Here is a 19,518-nt window from a genome sequence, read left to right as displayed (position 1 = left end):
CCTACGTCTAATTTCAAGTCTAAACTTCCTGATGTCCAGGTTAAATTCATTTGTTCTTGTGTCCGCATTGGCACTGAACTTAAATAATTCCTCCCTCTCCCTGGTATTTATCTCTCTGATGTATTTATAGAGAGCAATCATATCTCCCCTCAGCCTTCTTTTGGTTAGGCTAAACAAACCAAGCTCTTTGAGTCTCCTCTCATAATGTAGGTTTTCCATTCCTCAGAACATCCTAGTTGCCCTTCTCTGCACCAATTCCAGTTTGAATTCATCTTTCGTAAACATGGGGGACCAGAACGACACACAATATTCCAGATGCGATCTCACCAGCACCTTGAATAATGGTTGAATAACTAACACCTCCCTATCTGTATTGGAAATAGCTCATCTCATGCATCCTAGGAATGCATTAGCTTTTTTCACAGCCACATCACATTGGCGACTCATAGTTCATCCTGTGATCAACCAATACGTCCAGGCCCTTCTCCTCCTCTGTCACTTCCAACTGATGCGTCCCCAGTTTATAGCAAAAATTCTTGTAATTAGTACCTTTCCACTATTAAATTTCATCCTATTTCTATTACTCCAGTTTACAAGGTCATCCAGATCTTCTTGGATGATATCCCGGTCTTCTTATGTATTACCAATACCTCCCAACTTTGTGTCATTTGCAAACTTTATTAGCGCACACTCACTTTTTGTGCCAAGGTCAGTAATAAAAAGGTTAAATAAGATTGGTCCCAAGACTAATCCTTGAGGAACTCCACCAGTAATCTCTCTCCAGCCTGACAGTTCACCTTTCAGTATGACCCATTGTAGTCTCTCCTTTAACCAGTTCTTATCCACCTTTCAATTTTCATATTAATTCCCATCTTTTCCAATTTAACTAATAATTCCCCAGGTGGAACCATATCAAATGCCTTACTGAAATCTAGGTAAATTAGATCCACTGCATTCCCTTTGTCTAAAAAATCTGTTATCTTCTAAAAGAAGATCAGGTTGGTCTGGCACAATCTGCCTTTTATAAAACCATGTTGTATTTTGTCCCAAATACCGTTAACCTCCATGTCCTTAACTACTTTCTCTTTAAAAAAGATTTCCAAGACCTTTCATATTAATGAGGTCAAACTAACAGGCCTGTAGTAACCTGGATCAGTTTTTTCTCCCCCTTTTTAAAAATAGGAACTATGTTAGCAATTCTCCAGTCATACGGTACAACTCCCGAGTTCATAGATTCATTAAAAATTCTTGCTAATGGATTTGTAATTTCATGTGCCAGTTCCTTTAATATCTTGGATGGAGATTATCCAGGCCACCCAATTTAGTCCCATTAAGCTGTTCGAGTTTGGCTTCTACCTCGGTTGTAGTAATTTCTACCTCCATATCCTCATTCCTATTAGCCACTCTGCCATTATCCCTAAGCACTTCAGTAGCTTCATTAAAAATGGAGGCAAAATATTTGTTTAGATATTGGGACATGCCTAAATTATCCTTAACCTCCACCCCATCCTCAGTGCTTAGCAGTCCCACTTCTTTTTGTTTTCTTCCTATTTATATGGCTATTGAACCTTTTACTATTGGTTTTAATTTCCTTTGCAAGGTCCAACTGTACTTGGCTTTTGGCGTTTTTCACTTTATCCCTAGATGTTCTGACCTCCAAGAGGTAGCTTTCCTTGCTGATCTCACCCATCTTCCTCTTTGTAGGCTTTCTGCTTTCTCTTAGTCACCTGTCTGAGATGCTTGGTCTACAACTCTTGCCTATGAATTCTTTCCCCTTCTTTGGGATGCAGGCTTCAGATACTTCAAGTCAAAGTTGCAGGAACTAATTCCAAGACTCCTCTGCCTTTAGATCCATGAGTTCTTCAGTCCAGTCCACTTCCCCAACTAAGTAGACCATCACCTGCAACTGGGTGCAGTAGAACCAGTACCTGTACAACAGAGGGAAGGGCTTTTATTCCCATTATTTCTTAACCCACAAAAAGATCAGGGGTTGGAAGCCCATTCTCAATTTGAGAAAAACAGGGTTACTTACCAGTAACTGTTGTTCTTCGAGATGTGTTGCTCATATCCATTCCAATATAGGTGAGTGCGCACCCTGTGCACTGGTTCCCGGAACTTTTTTCCCATTAGCAAGTCCTGTAAGGCAAGCTTAGGCGCCCCCTGGCGTGCCGTGCTCATGCCGCGGTATATGAGGCGCTGCCGGCCTTGCGGGCCTCAGTCCCTTCTTTCTGCTGACTCCGACAGCGGGGACGGAGGGTGGGTGTGGAATGGATATGAGCAACACATCTCGAAGAACAACAGTTACTGGTAAGTAACCCTGTTTTCAACTTCGAGTGATTGCTCATATCCATTCCAATATAGGTGATTAAATAGCCATACCTTGGAGGTGGTCGAGTCATTGTCGAGCGCTCAGCAGCATGTGTCCTCTCTCGCCTGCTGCACGATGGCGTAGTGGGACATGAAGGTGTGGACCGATGACCAGGTCGCTGCCTTGCAGATGTCCTACAGGGGCACCCTTTCCAGGAAGGCCGACGACAAGGCCTGGGCTCTGGTTGAGTGCACTGAAACAGCCCCTCCTTCGCCTGCTCGTAGCAGCATCTGATGCAGGCAGTGATCCAGGCGGAGATGCGATGGGTGGAGACAGGTGAGCCCTTCATCCGGTCCGCCACTGCCACGAACAGCTGCGTCGACTTCCAGAACAGCCGCGTCAGCTTGATGTAGTAGGCCAGGGCTCGTCTCACGTCCAGCGAGTGCCATCTCTGCTCCTCCTCTGACCCGTGTGGTTTAGGAAAGAACACAGAGAGGAAGATATCCTGGTTATAATGAAACTGGGACACCATCTTAGGCAGGAAGGCTGGGTGGGGTCTCAGCCGCACCTTGTCCTTATAAAAGACGGTGTAGGGAGGCTCCGATGTTAAAGCTCTTATCTCAGAGACCCTCCTAGCCGATGTAATGGCCACCAGGAAGGCTACCTTCCACGATAGGATGAGCAGCGGGCATGTAGCCATGGACTCGAAGGGAGGTCCTGTCAGAGTGGTGAGGACCAGGTTCAAGTCCCAGGGAGGCACCGGGTCACGGATCTGCGGGTATAGCCTCTCCACCCCTTTAAGGAACCTAACTGACATGGGGTGTGAGAATAATGACCTCCCTTCCATCGACTGATGGAAGGCTGAGATGGCCACCAGGTGCACCTTCAGGGAGGCCAGTGCTAGACCCCAGAGCTTCAGATGGAGCAGGTACTCCAAAAACACCTGTATGGGTGAGCAGCTCGTTGGAATAACCCAAGACTCTGCCCAACAGGTAAACCACTTCCACTTTGCCCAGTACACAACCTGAGTGGAAGATTTTCTGCTGCCCAGCAGAATCTGTTGGACCTGCGCTGAGCAGGCTCTCTCTCCCTCCATCAGCCACAGAGTCTCCATGCTGTCAGGTGGAGGGAGTCCAGGTCCAGATGCAGCAGGCAACCCTGGTCCTGGGAGAGTAGGTCATATCGCCTCGGGAGCGGCAGCGGCAGGGCAATGGACAGGTCCAGCAACATGCTGAACCAGTGCTGTCTCGGCCAGGCTGGGGCGATCAGTATGACATCCGCTTTGTCCATCTTGATCTTCAAGAGGACTTTGGGCAGCAGTGGAATGGGGGGAAACACGTACATCAGGGTCCCCGTCCAGTCTATGAGGAACGCGTCGGAGATGGAGCCCGGGCTCATGACCCCGGAGCGAGCAGAACCTCGGGCAGTTCTTGTTCCAGGATGACGCGAACAGGTCCAGTTGGGGAACGCCCCACTTGCGGAAAATAAAAGTCACCACCTCCAGGTGCAGAGACCAGTCGTGTCGGGATAGAAACGACCTGCTGAGGTGATCCGCCTCGTCGTTCCTGACCTCTGGAAGGTGAGAGGCAGATATGTGGAATTCGTGCCTCACCGCAAAGTCCCAAAGTCGAATGGCCTCCGGGCAAAGGGCCAAGGAGCACGCTCCCCCTTGTCTGTTCATATAAAACATGTCTGCCGTGTTGTCCGTGAGGACCTGCACCATCCTGACCCTCAGAAATCTGAGGAACACCTTGCAGGCCAGGCGGACTGCCCTGAGCTCCTGGACGTTGATGTGAAGACCCCTCTCGTCTGCCAACCAGAGCCCCTGGGTGCTCAGCTTGCTGCTGATGTGGGCCCCCCATCCCACATCCGAGACGTCTGTGATAAGGGTGACCGATGGGGCCAAGTCTCGGAAAGGGACTCCCCTCAATACCCCCCCGGGAGTCTTCCATCAGTTCAAGGAGGTCAGGACCTGTGTGGGAACCGTGACCACCCTGTTCATGGAGTGTCTGGCCAGTGCGCACACTGAGGCTAACCATGCCTGCAGAGGCCTGAGCTTGAGGCGAGCCAGCCTCACCACATATGTACAGGCCGCCATGTGTCCCAACAGCTGCAGGCAGTGCCTGGCTGTCGTCACTGGGGACCTTTGGAGATTGTCGATGCGAGGCCATGGCCTCAAAGCGAGGCTGTGGGAGGAAGGCTCTGGCCTGAGTGCCGTCCAGGGTGGCCCCGATAAAATCTATGTGCTGCACCGAAGTGAGTGTGGACTTCTGTTTGTTGATGAGCATCCCCAGTCTGGTGCATGTCACGCAGGTGAGTTCCAGGCTGTTCCTCATGTGGGCCCTGGACCTGCCCCGGATCAACCAGTTGTCCAGATAGGGAAAGATCTGAATCCCTCTGCGGCGCAGGTGGGCCGCCACCACTGCCATACACTTCGTGAAAATCCTGGAGGCAGAGGAAAGGCCAAAGGGTAGGGCCGAGAACTGGTAGTGGCAGCCAGCTACCATGAACCGGAGGAAACATCTGTGTCCAGGAAGGATGGAAATGTGGAAATATGCATCTTTTAGGTCGAGGGCAGCGTACCAGTCACCTGGATCCAGAACGGGAATGATGGAGGCTAAGGAAACCATATGGAACCTGAGGCGTCTGATGAATTTGTTCAGACGGCGGAGATCTAATATGGGCCTCAGGCCTTGGGGATAAGGAAATACCTTGAGTAGAACCCCTTCCCCCTTTCTCATGGAGGAACCCCTTCCACAGCCCTGAGGAGGAGGAGAGAGTTCACCTCCTGCAGCAGAAGTTGCTCATGAGAGGGGTCCCTGAAGAGGGACAGGGTAGGGGGAGAGTCCGGGGGGAAGGCCTTGAGGACTACACTGAGGACCCAACGGTCTGAAGTGATCTTTCGCCACTCGGTGTAGTAAGGCCTGAGTCTATGGAAAAATGGTAGGGGGCCAGATCCAGGGAAACGGTAAAAGTGCCACCCTTGGGCACATCATCAAAACTGTCTTTTATTGTTCTGCCCTTTGGCTGGGCCTTGTTGGGGGTTCGCCAATGACCCCAATCGGTCACGTCAGTTAGGTCCCCTATACCTATCCCAGCCCCTCCTGGGTTGAGCAGGCCTGGGTGGTGGTTTAGGGGTCGGCTGAGGCCTGTGGGATGTATAACCCTAGGGATTTGAGGATGGCCCTCGAGTCCTTCAGGGCGTGCAATTTTTCATCGGTTTTGTCCGAAAATAAACCTGCCCCATCAAAGGGCAGGTCTTGGATTGACTGCTGGACTTCTTGTGTCAACCCTGAGGACTGCAGCCATGAACACTGCCGCATGACAATAGCTGAAGCCACGGCCCTGCTAGCGGTGTCCACTGCATAACTGGCAGATTGTAGGCAGCCCCTGCAACAGCCACGCCTTCATCTAGGACCATCGCGAAGTCCGCTGCTTCATCCTGCGGCAGCCTTTCCGTGAACCTCCGCATAGAAGTCCAGAGGTTTAAATTATACTGGCCAAGGAGCGCCTGGTGGTTGGCGATCCTCAGCTGAAGGGACCCCGTGGAATAGACCTTTCTTCCGAAAAGGTCCACCTTTTTCTTGTCTTTATTTTTGGGGGTATTGCCCTGTGCGCCTGCCTGTCCCACTGGTTGGCCGCATCAACCACTAGGGTCCCAGGAGCAGGGTCGGTGTAAAGAAACTCAACCCCTCCAAGGGCACATAGTATTTTCTCTTGGTGCCCTTAGATGTTGGGGCGACCAAGGAAGGGGTTTGCCAGAGAGCCTTTGCCAGCTTCAAGACTCTCTCATGGACTGTCAGGGTGACCCTGGATGGCCCTGCTGACCCAACCACCCCAAAGAGGGGATCCTCCTCCTCAGAGAGTTCTTTAAGCTCTAAATTAAGATTGCTGGCCACCCTTTTGAGGAGCTCCTGGTGGGCCTTAAAGTCTGGCAGGGGTGCCCTACGGTCCCTGGCGGCCGCATCGTCAGGGGAAGAGGAGGAGGATTGCCGAAGGGGCTCTGTGGAGGGACCCTCCCCAGGGTCCGATTCCTCCTCCGAGGAATGGACCTTGTCTGGCTGGCTCGGAGGGGAGTGCCGGTTGGGCCACTGAAGAGTGCACCAAGACCATTCCCTGTACCATTTGTGCCCCCCATGGCCCTCAGTACGGCCACTGCCACAGCCCCTGTGGCCACACCGGTGCCGACTGTGATGCCTCTTGGCAATGGGCACGGGTCCCCAAGCCGCTGGAGCTCCTGCCTGCCCTTGTTGACAATCGGCCCCGAGAAGATGTTGACGAGGAGAATCGCCGGTGCCGACGGCTGCAGTGCCGGCGTGGGATCGAGTGGCTGGAGAACGACTTCTGCCTCGACGCCGAGGTCTTGCGACAGCATTTCCCTCTTGGGGAGCGGGAGTGGTGCTGGCTGTGTCACCTTGGTGCCGGTTCCAACTCCGATGACCGTGATAGGCGGTGCGGTGTCATTGTCGCCGTCGGTGCTGAGTCTCTCGGAACTGGGATCCGCGCTGGACCGTGGTCCGGGGATCGGGACCGGTGCCATCTCCTCCGGTACCAGGATCCTTGCCAGGCTACGTGCCGGGGATCTGGACCGATGCTGTGCTTTACTTGGCTCCTTTGGCACCGGATCCGCACTGGACTGTGCCCCGGGGATCGAGACCGGTGCCACGTCTGTGGGCTCAATGCTGGCGTGCAGGATCTGGAGCTGCGACCCCCACGCGAGGCGGAACTGTAGCAGCGTCGCCTCGAGTGCGAACCTCTGGACCGCCCTCGGTGCCACGGAGCTCGACAACCTAGTCAGAGCTTGGAGAGGAGCCCACATGCTCTACCCTCCGTGACAGTCTGGGGAGAGATTTAGACTCCTGTCTCGACCACCCACCGGGGCCACCCAGCGCGGGTTTACCCCAAGACACTGGTCCCTGTGCCCTCGACCGAGGGGAGGACGGAGGCTTGGGCCTGCCCATGAGGGCGCATACCGCAGCGAATGCCTCCAGCATCAACGGCCCTTGCAGGGGCACTCCTCCACCCCCAGGAGTTGGGTGAGGCTCCCTGCGAGGAGATGCAGGTGCCGGAGTAATCTCCACAGCACGCGGCTGGTGCATCTTCTGACTCCCCCCAGGCCGGACGGGCAGTGCGGGAGTGCCCTGGTGCGCGGTGTCTTGCCGCTTCTTCCTTTTCGGCACCGTAGCCTGGCGATGGGTTGACTCCAGTGCCGGTGGAGTGCTCCGCACCGAGGAGACGCTCAGTGCCACTGGGGAACACCCGGATTCAGAATCCGGGCGGAGTGTGGACTCCATCAGGATGGCCTTCAAGCGCGCCTCTCTCCTGTGTATGTGGCTTGAAGGCCTTGCAGATTTTACATCTGTCCTTTCTGTGCTGCTCTCCAAGGCAGCAGAGGCAGTTGTCGTGAGCGTCACTCACAGGGAATGCTTTGCCACAAGCGACGCAGGATTTGAAGCCGGTTGAGCCAGGCATGGCCCAACCTTAAGCCCCTGAGGGCTGTCTGTCTAATCTAACTAACACTACAACTATGCAAACTTAACTACTATACTTAACAGGTACTTAAGTCCAACAAACAATGGTTATAACAATGGGGAAAGCTACTTGCTAAAGCAAGAGGCAGACCTTTCTGCCTATGATAGTTGCTGGAACAAGGAACTGAGGGCCCGAAGGGCCGCGGCGCCTCATATACCGCGGCATGAGCGCGGCACTCCAGGGGGTGCCTGAGCCGGCCCTACGGGGCTTGCTAGGGGGAAAAAAAGTTCCGGGAACCAGTGCATGGGGTGCGTACTCACCTATATTGGAATGGATGAGAGCAATCACTCGAAGTAGAACCTGGTTTTCAGCCCTCGATCTGCAAGACGCGTACTTTTATGTCACCATGCATCCATCACACAGCTGATTCCTTCAATTTGTTTTGGGACAAGATCATTATCTGTACAAGTTACCGCCCTTAAGCCCCTCCATGGCCCTCCAAGTATTTCCGTAGTTCTTGCAGTGGTGGCAGCCCACCTTCGCAAGCAAGGGGTGATGAAATACTCATATTTAGATGACTGTCTACTCAAGGCCCCCACTTGGGAAGAAGCTGTCAAAGTCACACGAAAGACAGTATCACTCTTTACAAAACTCAGTCTCCAAATAAACATTCAAACGTCAATGCTGACACCAGTACAAGAACTAAAATTCACTGGCACTCACCTAAACTCATTGGAAGTGAAAGCTTCACCACACAGATTCATTGCCCTAGTGAATCTGATCAATACTACGGTGAACAGTCCATAAACATCTGCCAGAACTTGCATCCAACTATTAGGCCATATGGTGGCAGCCACTTACATTGTACAACATGCCAGACTACATATTTGCTGCCTACAAGGGTGGCTCAGGACAGTGTACATCCCACATAAACTCAGTCTGAGCCAGCCTCTCAACATACCACAAAAGATCAAGGACTCGCTACAGTGGTAGACCCATTCATACAACATGTGTGCAGGGGTCCCCTTTCTACAAAGTCACCCTGCAATAATAATCACAAGTAACACCTCCTCAATGGGATGGGGCACCCATTTAAACAACCTCACAGTACAGGGCAGGTGGTCTCCTCTGGAATCAGCACTGCATATAAACATATTGGAACTGCAAGCAGTTTGCAATGCCTGTACGCACTTTCTGCCCATCATCCAAAACAAAACCATACAAATCCTGACGGACAACATCGCTTGCATGTTCTATATAAACAAACAAGGAGGAGCAAGGTCACTCTGCCTCTGCACTGAGGCGTTAAGACTGTGGATCTGGCGCATCCATCACAACATCAGCCTCCTATCTACTGGGATGTCAGAACACCGCACAGGACATGCTAAGCAGAAAGTTCTCCCACAACCACAAGTGGGAAATAAATATCGCTGATACAGGACTTATTCCAACAATGGGGAGTCCCCATCATAGATCTATTTGCCATGAGTCAGAACATTAAATACCCAACGTTTTGCTACAGAGCAGAGTTGGAGCCAGGATCCATAGGCGATGCTTTCCTCCTCAGATAGGATGCACCTCTTTACGCTTTTCCTCCTACCCCGTTGTTATCCCGGGGTCACACAAAAGATCAAGATTGACCAATCGAGTTTCATATTGTTAGCCCCACATGGTCCAGACAAACTTGGTTCCCATACTTGCAGCAGATATTGGCATATTCACTGCACATTTTCCTGTTTCTTCCACATCTTCTGTCATAAGATGCAGGCCAGATATTGCACCCAAACCTGGAGTTACTCCACCTGAGAGCATGGCTCCTCCATGGTTCCAACGCATGGAGATGACCTGCTTAGAAGAAGTAAAGGATATCGTGCTAAACAGCAGGTGATTGACTACACACTCAACCTACTTCCACAAATGGGAGAGATTCCACACATGATGCCAGAACAAACAAATCAGAGCCACCACCAGTCCTGGACTATATACTTCAACTAAAAAATTGGGTCTTTCACCGAGTTCACTCAGAGTATACCTTGCAGCCATCACAATCTTCCATCATAAAGTGGATGGGTTTCCAGTCTTTGCCTATCCAATTACAAAACAATTCCTACAAGGTCTCCAAAACTTCTATCCTAAACTCAGAGTCCCAACGCCTCTATGGGATCTTAATTTAGTACTTCATTCTCTTACCAGATTTCCATTCAAATCGTTGGTTACATGTTCACTGTTACATCTGTCATTGGAAGTGGCCTTCCTTGTCACCATCACATCCGCAAGATGCATAGAAGAACTTGGGGCCCTCCTGGCTTATCCGCCATACACACTATCTTTTTCAAGAACAGGTCATCCTAAGATCACATCCTAAATTTTTACCTAGGGTACCCTCTTTGGTCCCACCTCAACTAACCCATCCATCTTCCCTAAACCAAATAAACAGGCAAGAAGTGGCACTCCATACTCTAAATGTCAGAAGGGGGCTAGCCTTTTATCTTGAACAGACTAAACCATTCAAGAAAACACTAAAACTTTCTCTCAACCACAGAGAGATTTAAAGGAGAAGCTATATCTAAGCAAAGATTCTCAAAATGGATTTCTGAGTGCATTCATCTCTGCTACCACCAACACGAACTGCAATTGGAAGTTAGAATATATTCTACCAGGTCGCTCTCCACATAGGCACATTATTAAGGAAGGTAACCAATTACGGAATATATGTAAAGCAGCCACTTGGGCATCAGACCACACATTCATTCAGCATTATGCAATTGAGCAAGACTGACACTTAGGACTCACTGTCCTATCATCGATCACAGATCCAACTTCGAAGCCCCTCCTTTCCACTGAAGGGCACGACTCTACAGTCACCCAAAGTGGAGCACCCACAGAAGAGGAGGAGAAGGTTACTCACCTTGTGCAGTATCAGAGATTCTTTAAGATGCATCCCCCTATGAATGCTCCACTACCCACCCTTACCTCGCCTTGGAAGTTCTCACAAGGTCCTCTGCGGCAGAGAAAGAACTGACAGGGGATTGGCCGCACAGCGCTAGTTAAATGCCGCTACAGGCGCGAGACTAACATGCAGCCCAACCAGATACTGCTGTTGAAATTCTTTGACTAGAGGCGCAGGGGCACACAATCACCTGAAGTGGAGCACCCACAAGGACACACATCTCAAAGAACCTCAGTTACTACACAAGGTGAATAACTTTCTCTTGTGAAAAGGATCCTAAAAAGCTGGATTTTTTTGGCCACAAGGTCTATTCTTCCTTCCTATTCTGACCTTCCAAATGAGGGTGGCTAACTATAGCAAGCCTTACTTTTTAAGTATGGTTTTCTCCTCTCAGATATCCTCTGTAACCTACTTGATGAGCTGCCAAAGGAACTTCAAGATGAGTTCAAGACCCTGATGTAAGAAGGCCAGTACAGTCTAAATGCAGTCTTATGCTGGGACACACTTCCTGTTGGGGCAGAAACAAGGAAGTCAAGGACAAGGCAGTTTCAGGTTGCAGCTACACAGCATAGTAGAAAGTTTTGTTATTGCTGTACATAGTTCCTGTTACTAATAATTATCTTGACACTGGTCTGCTCCTCAGCAAGATACTAGACAGGTAACTATAGATGATCTGCCCTTTGAAGGGACTGATTTTGTTTAACAGCAGCACAGATGAAGTTCTCCACACCCTCAAAGACACTAGAGCAACTCTACAATCTCTAGAACTCTGTGTTCCCACATTACATAGGAAACAGCCTTGCTAGTAACATACACATCAGCCCCACCACTACTCTAACAATGTCTGAACTTCCAAAGAGCAGGCAAAAGTTTTATAAACATCCTCCTTCTACTTCTTCTTTGTGCATCTTGCAACTTGGACCATCCACTAAAAACCTATTGTGATGCAAATATCAAGAGCCTGGTTGGACCACTGTAGATCCTTTTTATTTTAATCCCAGCCCCACCATACCTCCATTTGGGAACTACCTTTCTTGGAGGTTTTTTGTTTGTTTGTTTTTTTTAGAAGCATGGATGAGGATATCCTCAGACTGGTGGGTCCTTGAGATAATAACCAACTTTTCCAACTCCCATCCATCATTCCCCATCCTTCTTCAGGAAACAGGAAACAGATTCATGGCTGCAACTCAGAACAATAAAAGAAGTGCCCTTGGGTTTCAGAGAAAGGGGCTTCTATTCCCATTACTTCCTAATGGGAAAGAAGAAAGTGGATTGGAGAACCATTCTCCACACCTTCAACATCTCATAGATTCATAGACTTTAAGGTCAGAAGGGACCATCATAATCATCTAGTCTGACCTCCTGCACAATTGTAGGACCTCACTCCCCCACTTCTATAATAGACCCTTAACCTCAACATTTGAAATCCCATACGGTCACCCTAGCTTCTATAAATGCATTTCCTGGATTCTATTGACTGATTCTTGTCGCTTGATCTTCAAGACATTTATTTCACATCTTCATCCACTCAGCCCAAAGAAGATATCTAAGGTTTGATGTCAAAGAGTCTCGCTACAAATCTAGCCCATTCTGCCTTTCAGCTTTTCGTGGCTTCTTGGATTTTTACCAAGGTCCTGGCAGGGACAGCTGCACAGCTTTGCAGATAAGGAATTTAGATTTATCCTTATATGGACAACTGGCTTTTCAGGGGAAATCCCCTCAGCAAATAACTGACTCAATTCATTCAGTCTTCCATCTGTTTTCCTCTCTGGGACTACAAGTCAGCAAGGAAAACGCCACACTGACCCTTATTCAGACCATAGAGCGCATCAAGGTACTGTTATATTCCAAAAGTGGCAAGAGAATACTTATCTCAGCAACAATTTCAGACAACACTGGAGCTCCAGTCAGCTCCACACACATCCCAGAACACCAGTGAGGGTGTGCCTCAAACTTACAAGTCACTTGGCAGAGTGCACCTACATCATACAGCATGCACTACTTCACCTCCAGCCTTTGCAAGGATGGTTGAGATCAGTATATGTACCCAACAGGCACAGCACAGATTTGTTGGTCACAATCCCTCCTGAAGTCCTATCCTCAAACTGGTGGACAGAACCTCTGCAGGTAGGCAATGGAATTCCCTTCCTGGTGCCTTTCCCTGCCCAGATCTTGCTGCTTAGTGTCTCCACACAACGTTGGGAAGCTCATTACAACTGTGCAAAGTTTCAAGGGTTATGGCCTGCACAGTAAATCAAATTACATATAAAGTCCTGGAGCTCAGGTCCATACAATTAGCATGTAAAGCCTTTCTACAGCTCCTTTAGGATCTCACCATTCAAATACTGACAGACAACAAGTACAGTTAGCAGCAGTCTCCTGAGGCCCACCCTTTAGTTCAGTATTATTGCATATTTTCACGTCATGGTGTCGAGATTTTTGAAGGGCCTCACCTATGCCTTTCCACCTGTGAGGGAACTTCCCCATCCTTGGGACCTCATCTTAGTTCCCACTGTGTTGATGGGACTTCCCCTTTGAATGTGTGGCAACCTGCTCTCTCTACTATCTTTCAATTAAAGTTTCCTCTCTTGTGGCTATAACCTCAGCTAGGAGAGTGGGAAAATCCAAGCAATCAGGGTAGGTCTTCCATATACCATATTTCATAAGGACAAGGTCACCCTGAGGCCTCACCCCAAGTTCCTTTCTAAGGTAGCCTCAGATTTCCACCTCAATCAATCTAGCCACCTACCAATTTTCTTCAAACCTCATACCACTCCTGCTGAATCAGGACTTCACAGATGATATATGGTGAGGATATTGTCCTTTTATTTAGACAGGACAAAGTCATTCAGCAACACTCCTAGATTGTTCATTGCCTTTGCAGAGTTAGTGGGCAACCTAATTCCACACAGAGGCCATCCAAGTGGGTTTCAGACTGCATTAAGACTTGCCATTATATAGCTAATAAGGATCCTTTGGGTAATGTTAGAGCCCCTTCCACAAAGGCTAATGCAGCCTCCGCTGCTTGTTTGGATAATATACCAATATATGAAATACGTAGGGCTTCTATTTAGAACTGTGCTCATACATTTACCTGCCATAACTTCTTGGTTCAGGTTTCCAGCCTGGATGCCAACTTTAGTAGGGTTGTCCTCAAGTAAATATTTAAGTAGGATTCCTCTTCTTACCTCCATGCTGATATAACTGCTTCTTAGTCACCTAGAGGGGAATATGTGCAGACAATCACTCAAAGAAGAAAGTAGGATTATTTAACTGATAATCATTGTGGTTTTTCAAGATGTGTTATCCATATGGATTCCATTACCTGCCCTCCCTTCCCTACTAATTTGGAGTCCAATCCACTCAGGATTCTTATTGTTAAAGGAAATGAGCAGTGGTTAAAGCCATCTCACCCATTATGCCCTACATTGTTTATTTTTTATGATTATATTTGTTGTGAGAGTACACAGAGTGCAGGTGCGGCCACAATAGACACCGCTATTCAAAAAGAATCCAATCCTCCACGCATGGGGCACATATTGAGCACATGTGGACAACACATCTTGCAGGGTAAGTAACCATTCTTCTAATACTCCCATGAAATGTTAAATCAACTTTCTTATAAACTAAAAAGTCCTACAGAGACATTAGTTGAATGTATGTATGTATGACATTGTATGTTATGTGGATTAGCAACTCACTATACCACCTATGCTCTTGAACAAATTTTAGGATATTATCTTACTTTGGGCTAAATTATAGTATCAGGGAAACATCCACCTGTGATTCTATCAATTATTTCTAGCCTTTCATGTGCAATAAAGTGCCAAAAACACTTGGAATTCTTCCCTGTCTTTAACAACAACGAGAGTTCTGTGGCACTTGAAAGACTAACAAATTTAATATTTGTAGGCATAAAAAAAAAAATATTAAATTTGTTAGTATTTCAAGTGCCACAGAACTCTCGTTGTTTTTGCTGTATACAGACTAACACAGCTACCACTCTGGAACCTGTCTTTAATGTTAGTCTGGGAAGGAGTTTGCTAACCTGTATTGCTCAAACATCTGGTCAATGATTTAGCCGAAGGCTAACACATACCTAACTCTAGATTCATGTGTGCATGCATGTGAAATCCCAAAAGAAAATACAGATATAGTGTAAGACACTTGTTGGCATATGGGTTATATGTTTCAGTCCCAAAGTATTTTAAGTTTAAGTGGTTATCTGAGCTCCACCTCATTGAAGTGCTGCGAGGATTTGGCTGAAAGAGTCTAACAAAATAGAAAATGTAACAGTAAATAAATTTTAAATCTGTTGCTGTTGTGCTCTGTTCATATTTCTATCCATGTTTTTTCAACAATAATTTTTAGAAAGGGCCAAAACCTGAAGTCCATATTCAGTCCTTCATCAGGCAAACTTCCCAGTAATTTCAGCTATAGTTTTGTCCAAGTAAAGATTAAGTGTTGAGCAAAGATTTCAGGATTTGCACCATTAATAGTTAAGAGAAATTCAAAATCTGAAAGAAAACCAAATTCCTGTTATAGGATTATGCTGTTATAGGATTATGAGAATTTCTATAAACTTGGAAATTGGCACATTTGACAGTCGCTTGTTATTCTGATGTGTTGAGCCTGCCAGCCTCAGACAGTGTTGCAGATACTGTGTACTGTGGAAGCCACATTCACAAAAAGTGAATACACAAGGAAAAGATTTTTACCTTCGTTGCTGAAAAAGAGAAGTCAATTACCCTGAATTGTAATAAAACTTGATCTTGCATTTCTCTGCCTCATTTAAATAAGGAACACAAAGCATTGAGACAAAAAAGTCTCAGATATTCTGAGTATCATTTATACATTTTAGTTGGTGTTACTTCAAACCTGCCCTTGGCTGATAAAAGACAGACTTTTGATTAAGTTAATGCCCTTAATTCTCTCCCACTACTTCAGATGGTGCAAAGTGGCCTGTCCCTAACTCAGCATAGGAGAGAAACTAAGGCAATATTTGCAAAACCTGAATGTCAGGATAATGAACAGGTCCTCCTCAATTGGAAGAAAGCTCCATCTGATATTACTTCTTTTTCCTTTACCAGGACATGATCCTTTTATCAATTCAGCTTTGTTAACTGTTCTCCGCCAGGAGATTGACCGATTTAATCATTTATTGTCTGTAATAATCATGTCATTGCATTCACTTCAACGAGCTATGAAAGGAGAGATTATCCTTACCACAGGGTTAGAAGAACTTTATAACTCAGTGTTGAAGTCCAAGGTGCCTGAGTTCTGGCAGGTAAGATTAAACCCTCTTAGTTTACATATGCAGATATAAATAGATAGATAGATAAAGATTGTTTCTACATTAAGCACTGAGGGACTCTTCAGAACAGGCTTTTAGTAGAGGATGATTTAACTCAAGAAGGGAGGGAATTTTTAGTCTGAAATTGTGGCTTTTTTTAAACCAAAAAATTGTGTGTAAAGTTTACACCTTGCACATTTTTCCTTTCTACCATTGAATGCAATAAAATGACTTAGGGTTAAGAGGGTTGTCGGTATTTTTTTGTTTGTTTGTTTGATTGTGGGGTGTTTGTTGTTTGTTTTGGAGAGGGTGAGGGTGTTATTTTGTGGTTGTTTTTTGCTGCTTTAACTATTCCAAACTTGGAAAAGTCATGCAATGGCTAAAGAATTAAATTCTCTATCTTTGCCACTGTTACTTTTCAATAGCTGGAGAAAGTTTGAAAAGTTACATTTACCAGAGTTACAGTTTTATTTTCCCTTTTGTCACTTCATAAGTCTTCCAAAGCTGAGGCAGCTTTAAAAAGACAGAATGGAAAAAGGAGATGGAAAAGGAAAAGTCCAGTTAAAAATCTTGTTATTCATTTTATTGCACTCGCTAGCATAAAGAGGAAAATAGGGGAAAAGGGATAGGGAAATTGAAATTTCAAAAATATTTTGAAAAATGTTTTTGAAAAAATTAAAAAATTGTTCCACTTTTGAGCCCTGTGAAATGAAAATAAAAATACCAATTTTTTTGCAGTTGTTTTTCTGGTTTTCGAACCTTCAGTGACACAACTGATCTTTCCACATACGTGTGTAGAAAGCATGGTGACATAATCACAGTACAGATGCTTAGACAGATTGATGTTATGTGACATTTTAGTTTTTGAGGCAACCCATATTACAATTTTGTTTTGGAAAAGCTGATGCATTTCTGGTTTAGTATTCTTTTTGAGCATACGATTTCTGAATTTTAACACTGTCAGATTTTGTCTCTTATTTGATACTTTTTGCAGTCCATGTAGTTACATCCTTTTGAGAAGATTAAAGTCATTTCATAGTGAACACTATCAAAAGATTGTGAGTTGTTTCTAAGTGTTCTTTCAAAGGCTTTTAATCTACATTTTGTTCATTGCTACCTCTCATGCAGACTCACGGCCTGGTAATGGTTTCAGTTTATAAACTGGCTGTATTTGATATTGTAATGGCATTTTTGTTTGTTTTTTCCCCTAAAATGAAATTCTGCTTCTCTGTCATTTGCAACAGCTATATTCCTATATGTCAAATAAGCCTTTGGGATCATGGATTGATGACCTTATTCTACGAGTGAATTTCTTTGCAACTTGGGCAAACCAAGTCATCACCTGTATACAGTTAAGGTAAAGTGAAACATGAAAAAATAAACAGTTAAAGTAAAGTGGAAAACAGTAATCCAATTAAATTCTAGATGGAATTCTAAACTAAAAATACTTTGGGTGAGAAGCAGGCCCACCGGTGGTCCTTCTGAGGACCCCCGGCATAGGAGGTATGACTGGGGACGTGAGGAGTGTGTCAGGACTCGGTCGCAGCATGTAGTGCTATGAAGATTCTGGGTAGTGCTGCCTCCATAGGGCAGCTCAGGGAGGCTGACATAATTTAGACAGGCCCCCCACTCTCTGGAGCAGCCTGGATTCAGAAGAGCATAAAGGGTTATCTATGTTGTATTATTCATATTTTATTAATTATTATTATAATTAGTGTTATCATAGTGCCAAAGAGCCCCAGTCATGGGCCAGGAACCCATTGTGCTAGGTGCTGTAAAAACACAACAAGACAGTCCCTGCTCCAAAGAGCATACAGTCAGACAAGAGACAACAGATGGACACAGACTGATGGGGGAGTACAAGGAAACAATGAGATAATATTGGCCAGCATGATAGGCTGTGGTCTCAACATGGTGGTTACGTATTAGAACTAGAGAGTCTTCAAGATGTGTGGTCCCTACCTGGATTCCAAGCATGGGTGCACATGTATGCCATGCACCGGAGCTGGAACTGTTTGTAGCAGTGTCTTTTGAGCTGCATGCATGTCATGCTTCGGCCACATAGTGCATCCGAGGTCTTATGAGGCTGCACAGGTCAATGCCTCTCCAGTTCCTTCTTACTGACAGGTGCAGAGCCCTTAGCAGAGAGGAAGGAGGGTGGGATTGGAATCCAGATAGGGACCACAGATCTGGAAGAACCTCCAGTTACAGTTAGTAATCTCCATTTCTTCTTCGAGTGCTGATCACTATATGGATTCCAAATGTGGGTAGCATAATGAGCAGTACTCAGCATGGAGGTGGAAGCGAGGGCTCACCAGAAGTGAGAGTCTGTAGGACTGCGCGGCCAACTGCCGCATTCGCTGGTGCCAGTGTGGGATGGTGTAGTGAGCAGTGAAAGTGTGGATAGAGGACCATGTGGCCACTTTACAAGTGTCCAGCCATGAAACATCTGCAAGGAAGGTGGACGTGGTCGCTTGTGCCCATGTGGAGTAAGCAGTGATGCCAGGTGGTAGAGAGACTTGAAAAAGGGAATAACACTTCTCGGTGCAATGAGAGATCCACTTGGAGACACGCTGAGAGGAAAGTGCATGAACCCTGCAATGGTGATGAAAAGCTTGGGCAAGGTCCAAAAATTGCACATCTGCTGGAGGTAGAAAGCTAATGTGCGATGGACGTTGAGGGAGTGCAGAATCCATTCTCTCTGTGAAGAGTGTGGTTTTGGATAGAAGGTTGGGAGGTGAATGGATTGGTTGAGCTGAAAAGGAGAGATGACCTTAGGTAGGAACTTGGGATGAAGTCATAAGGGCACCTTATCCTTACGGAAGACCATGAAGGGCAAGTCAGCCATCACAGCTGCCAGCTCACTAACCCGTCAGGCAAATGTGATTGCTACCAAGAAGATAACTTTCATGGAGAGATGGATGAGAGAGCTACTAACCAGCAGTTTGAAGGGTGGCTTGGTGCATGTCAAGAGGATGGATGAGGTTCAGGTTCTGGGACAGAGGGACGGGGGCTTCAGATCCACAGGAAGGTGTTGAGAAGACCAAATAAGAAATGGGTCGAGGTAGGGTGGCTAAAGATGGAAAATCCATCAACTGGCAGGAGGAAGGTAGTAAGTGCCATTAGGTGGACCTGGATGGAGGAGTGTGCAAGGACTGACTTGAAGGCAGAGAAGGTAGTCAAGGATAGTGGGGATAGAGACTGAGTTGAGGAGTGACGGTTACAGGCCTCCCACACCATGAAGTGATTCCACTTCACCAGGTAACATGCTCAAGTGGATGGACACCTGTATGCAAAAGGACATCATGTACTGGTGTTGAGCACGTATTGTCTACTTGTGAGCCCCATCCAAACACCTGGCCATGAGGTGAAGCGGCTCTGGATTTGGTGCCAGAGCCAGCTGAGTTGCTGCATGAGGAGATTCAGGAGAGGAGGAAGGCAAATTGGAGGATAAACCAAGAGATGAAGTAGGTCAGTTAACCAATATTGGTGAGG

General features: G+C 46.8%; 1 protein-coding gene across 1 annotated transcript in view; it reads left to right on the top strand.

Moving 5' to 3' along the window:
- The window catches only part of DNAH14 (dynein axonemal heavy chain 14), a 584,657-nt gene that overhangs the window by 543,553 nt on the left and 21,586 nt on the right, over positions 1-19,518 (top strand). The window contains exons 93-97 of the mRNA XM_067564773.1: positions 6,456-7,036; positions 9,542-9,664; positions 14,194-14,300; positions 15,821-16,017; positions 17,268-17,380. Of these exons, the coding sequence (XP_067420874.1) occupies positions 6,456-7,036; positions 9,542-9,664; positions 14,194-14,300; positions 15,821-16,017; positions 17,268-17,380 (1,121 nt within the window). The remainder of the gene's footprint in view (positions 1-6,455; positions 7,037-9,541; positions 9,665-14,193; positions 14,301-15,820; positions 16,018-17,267; positions 17,381-19,518) is intronic.

The sequence above is a fragment of the Emydura macquarii genome, unplaced genomic scaffold (genome assembly GCF_026122565.2).
Source record: "Emydura macquarii macquarii isolate MOO-44397 ecotype Brisbane River unplaced genomic scaffold, CSIRO-AGI_Emac_v2 contig_2676, whole genome shotgun sequence".
Classification (NCBI taxonomy): Eukaryota; Metazoa; Chordata; order Testudines; family Chelidae; genus Emydura; species Emydura macquarii.
Note: the sequence above shows the minus strand (reverse complement) of the source record. Positions and strands in the feature narration are given on the sequence as shown.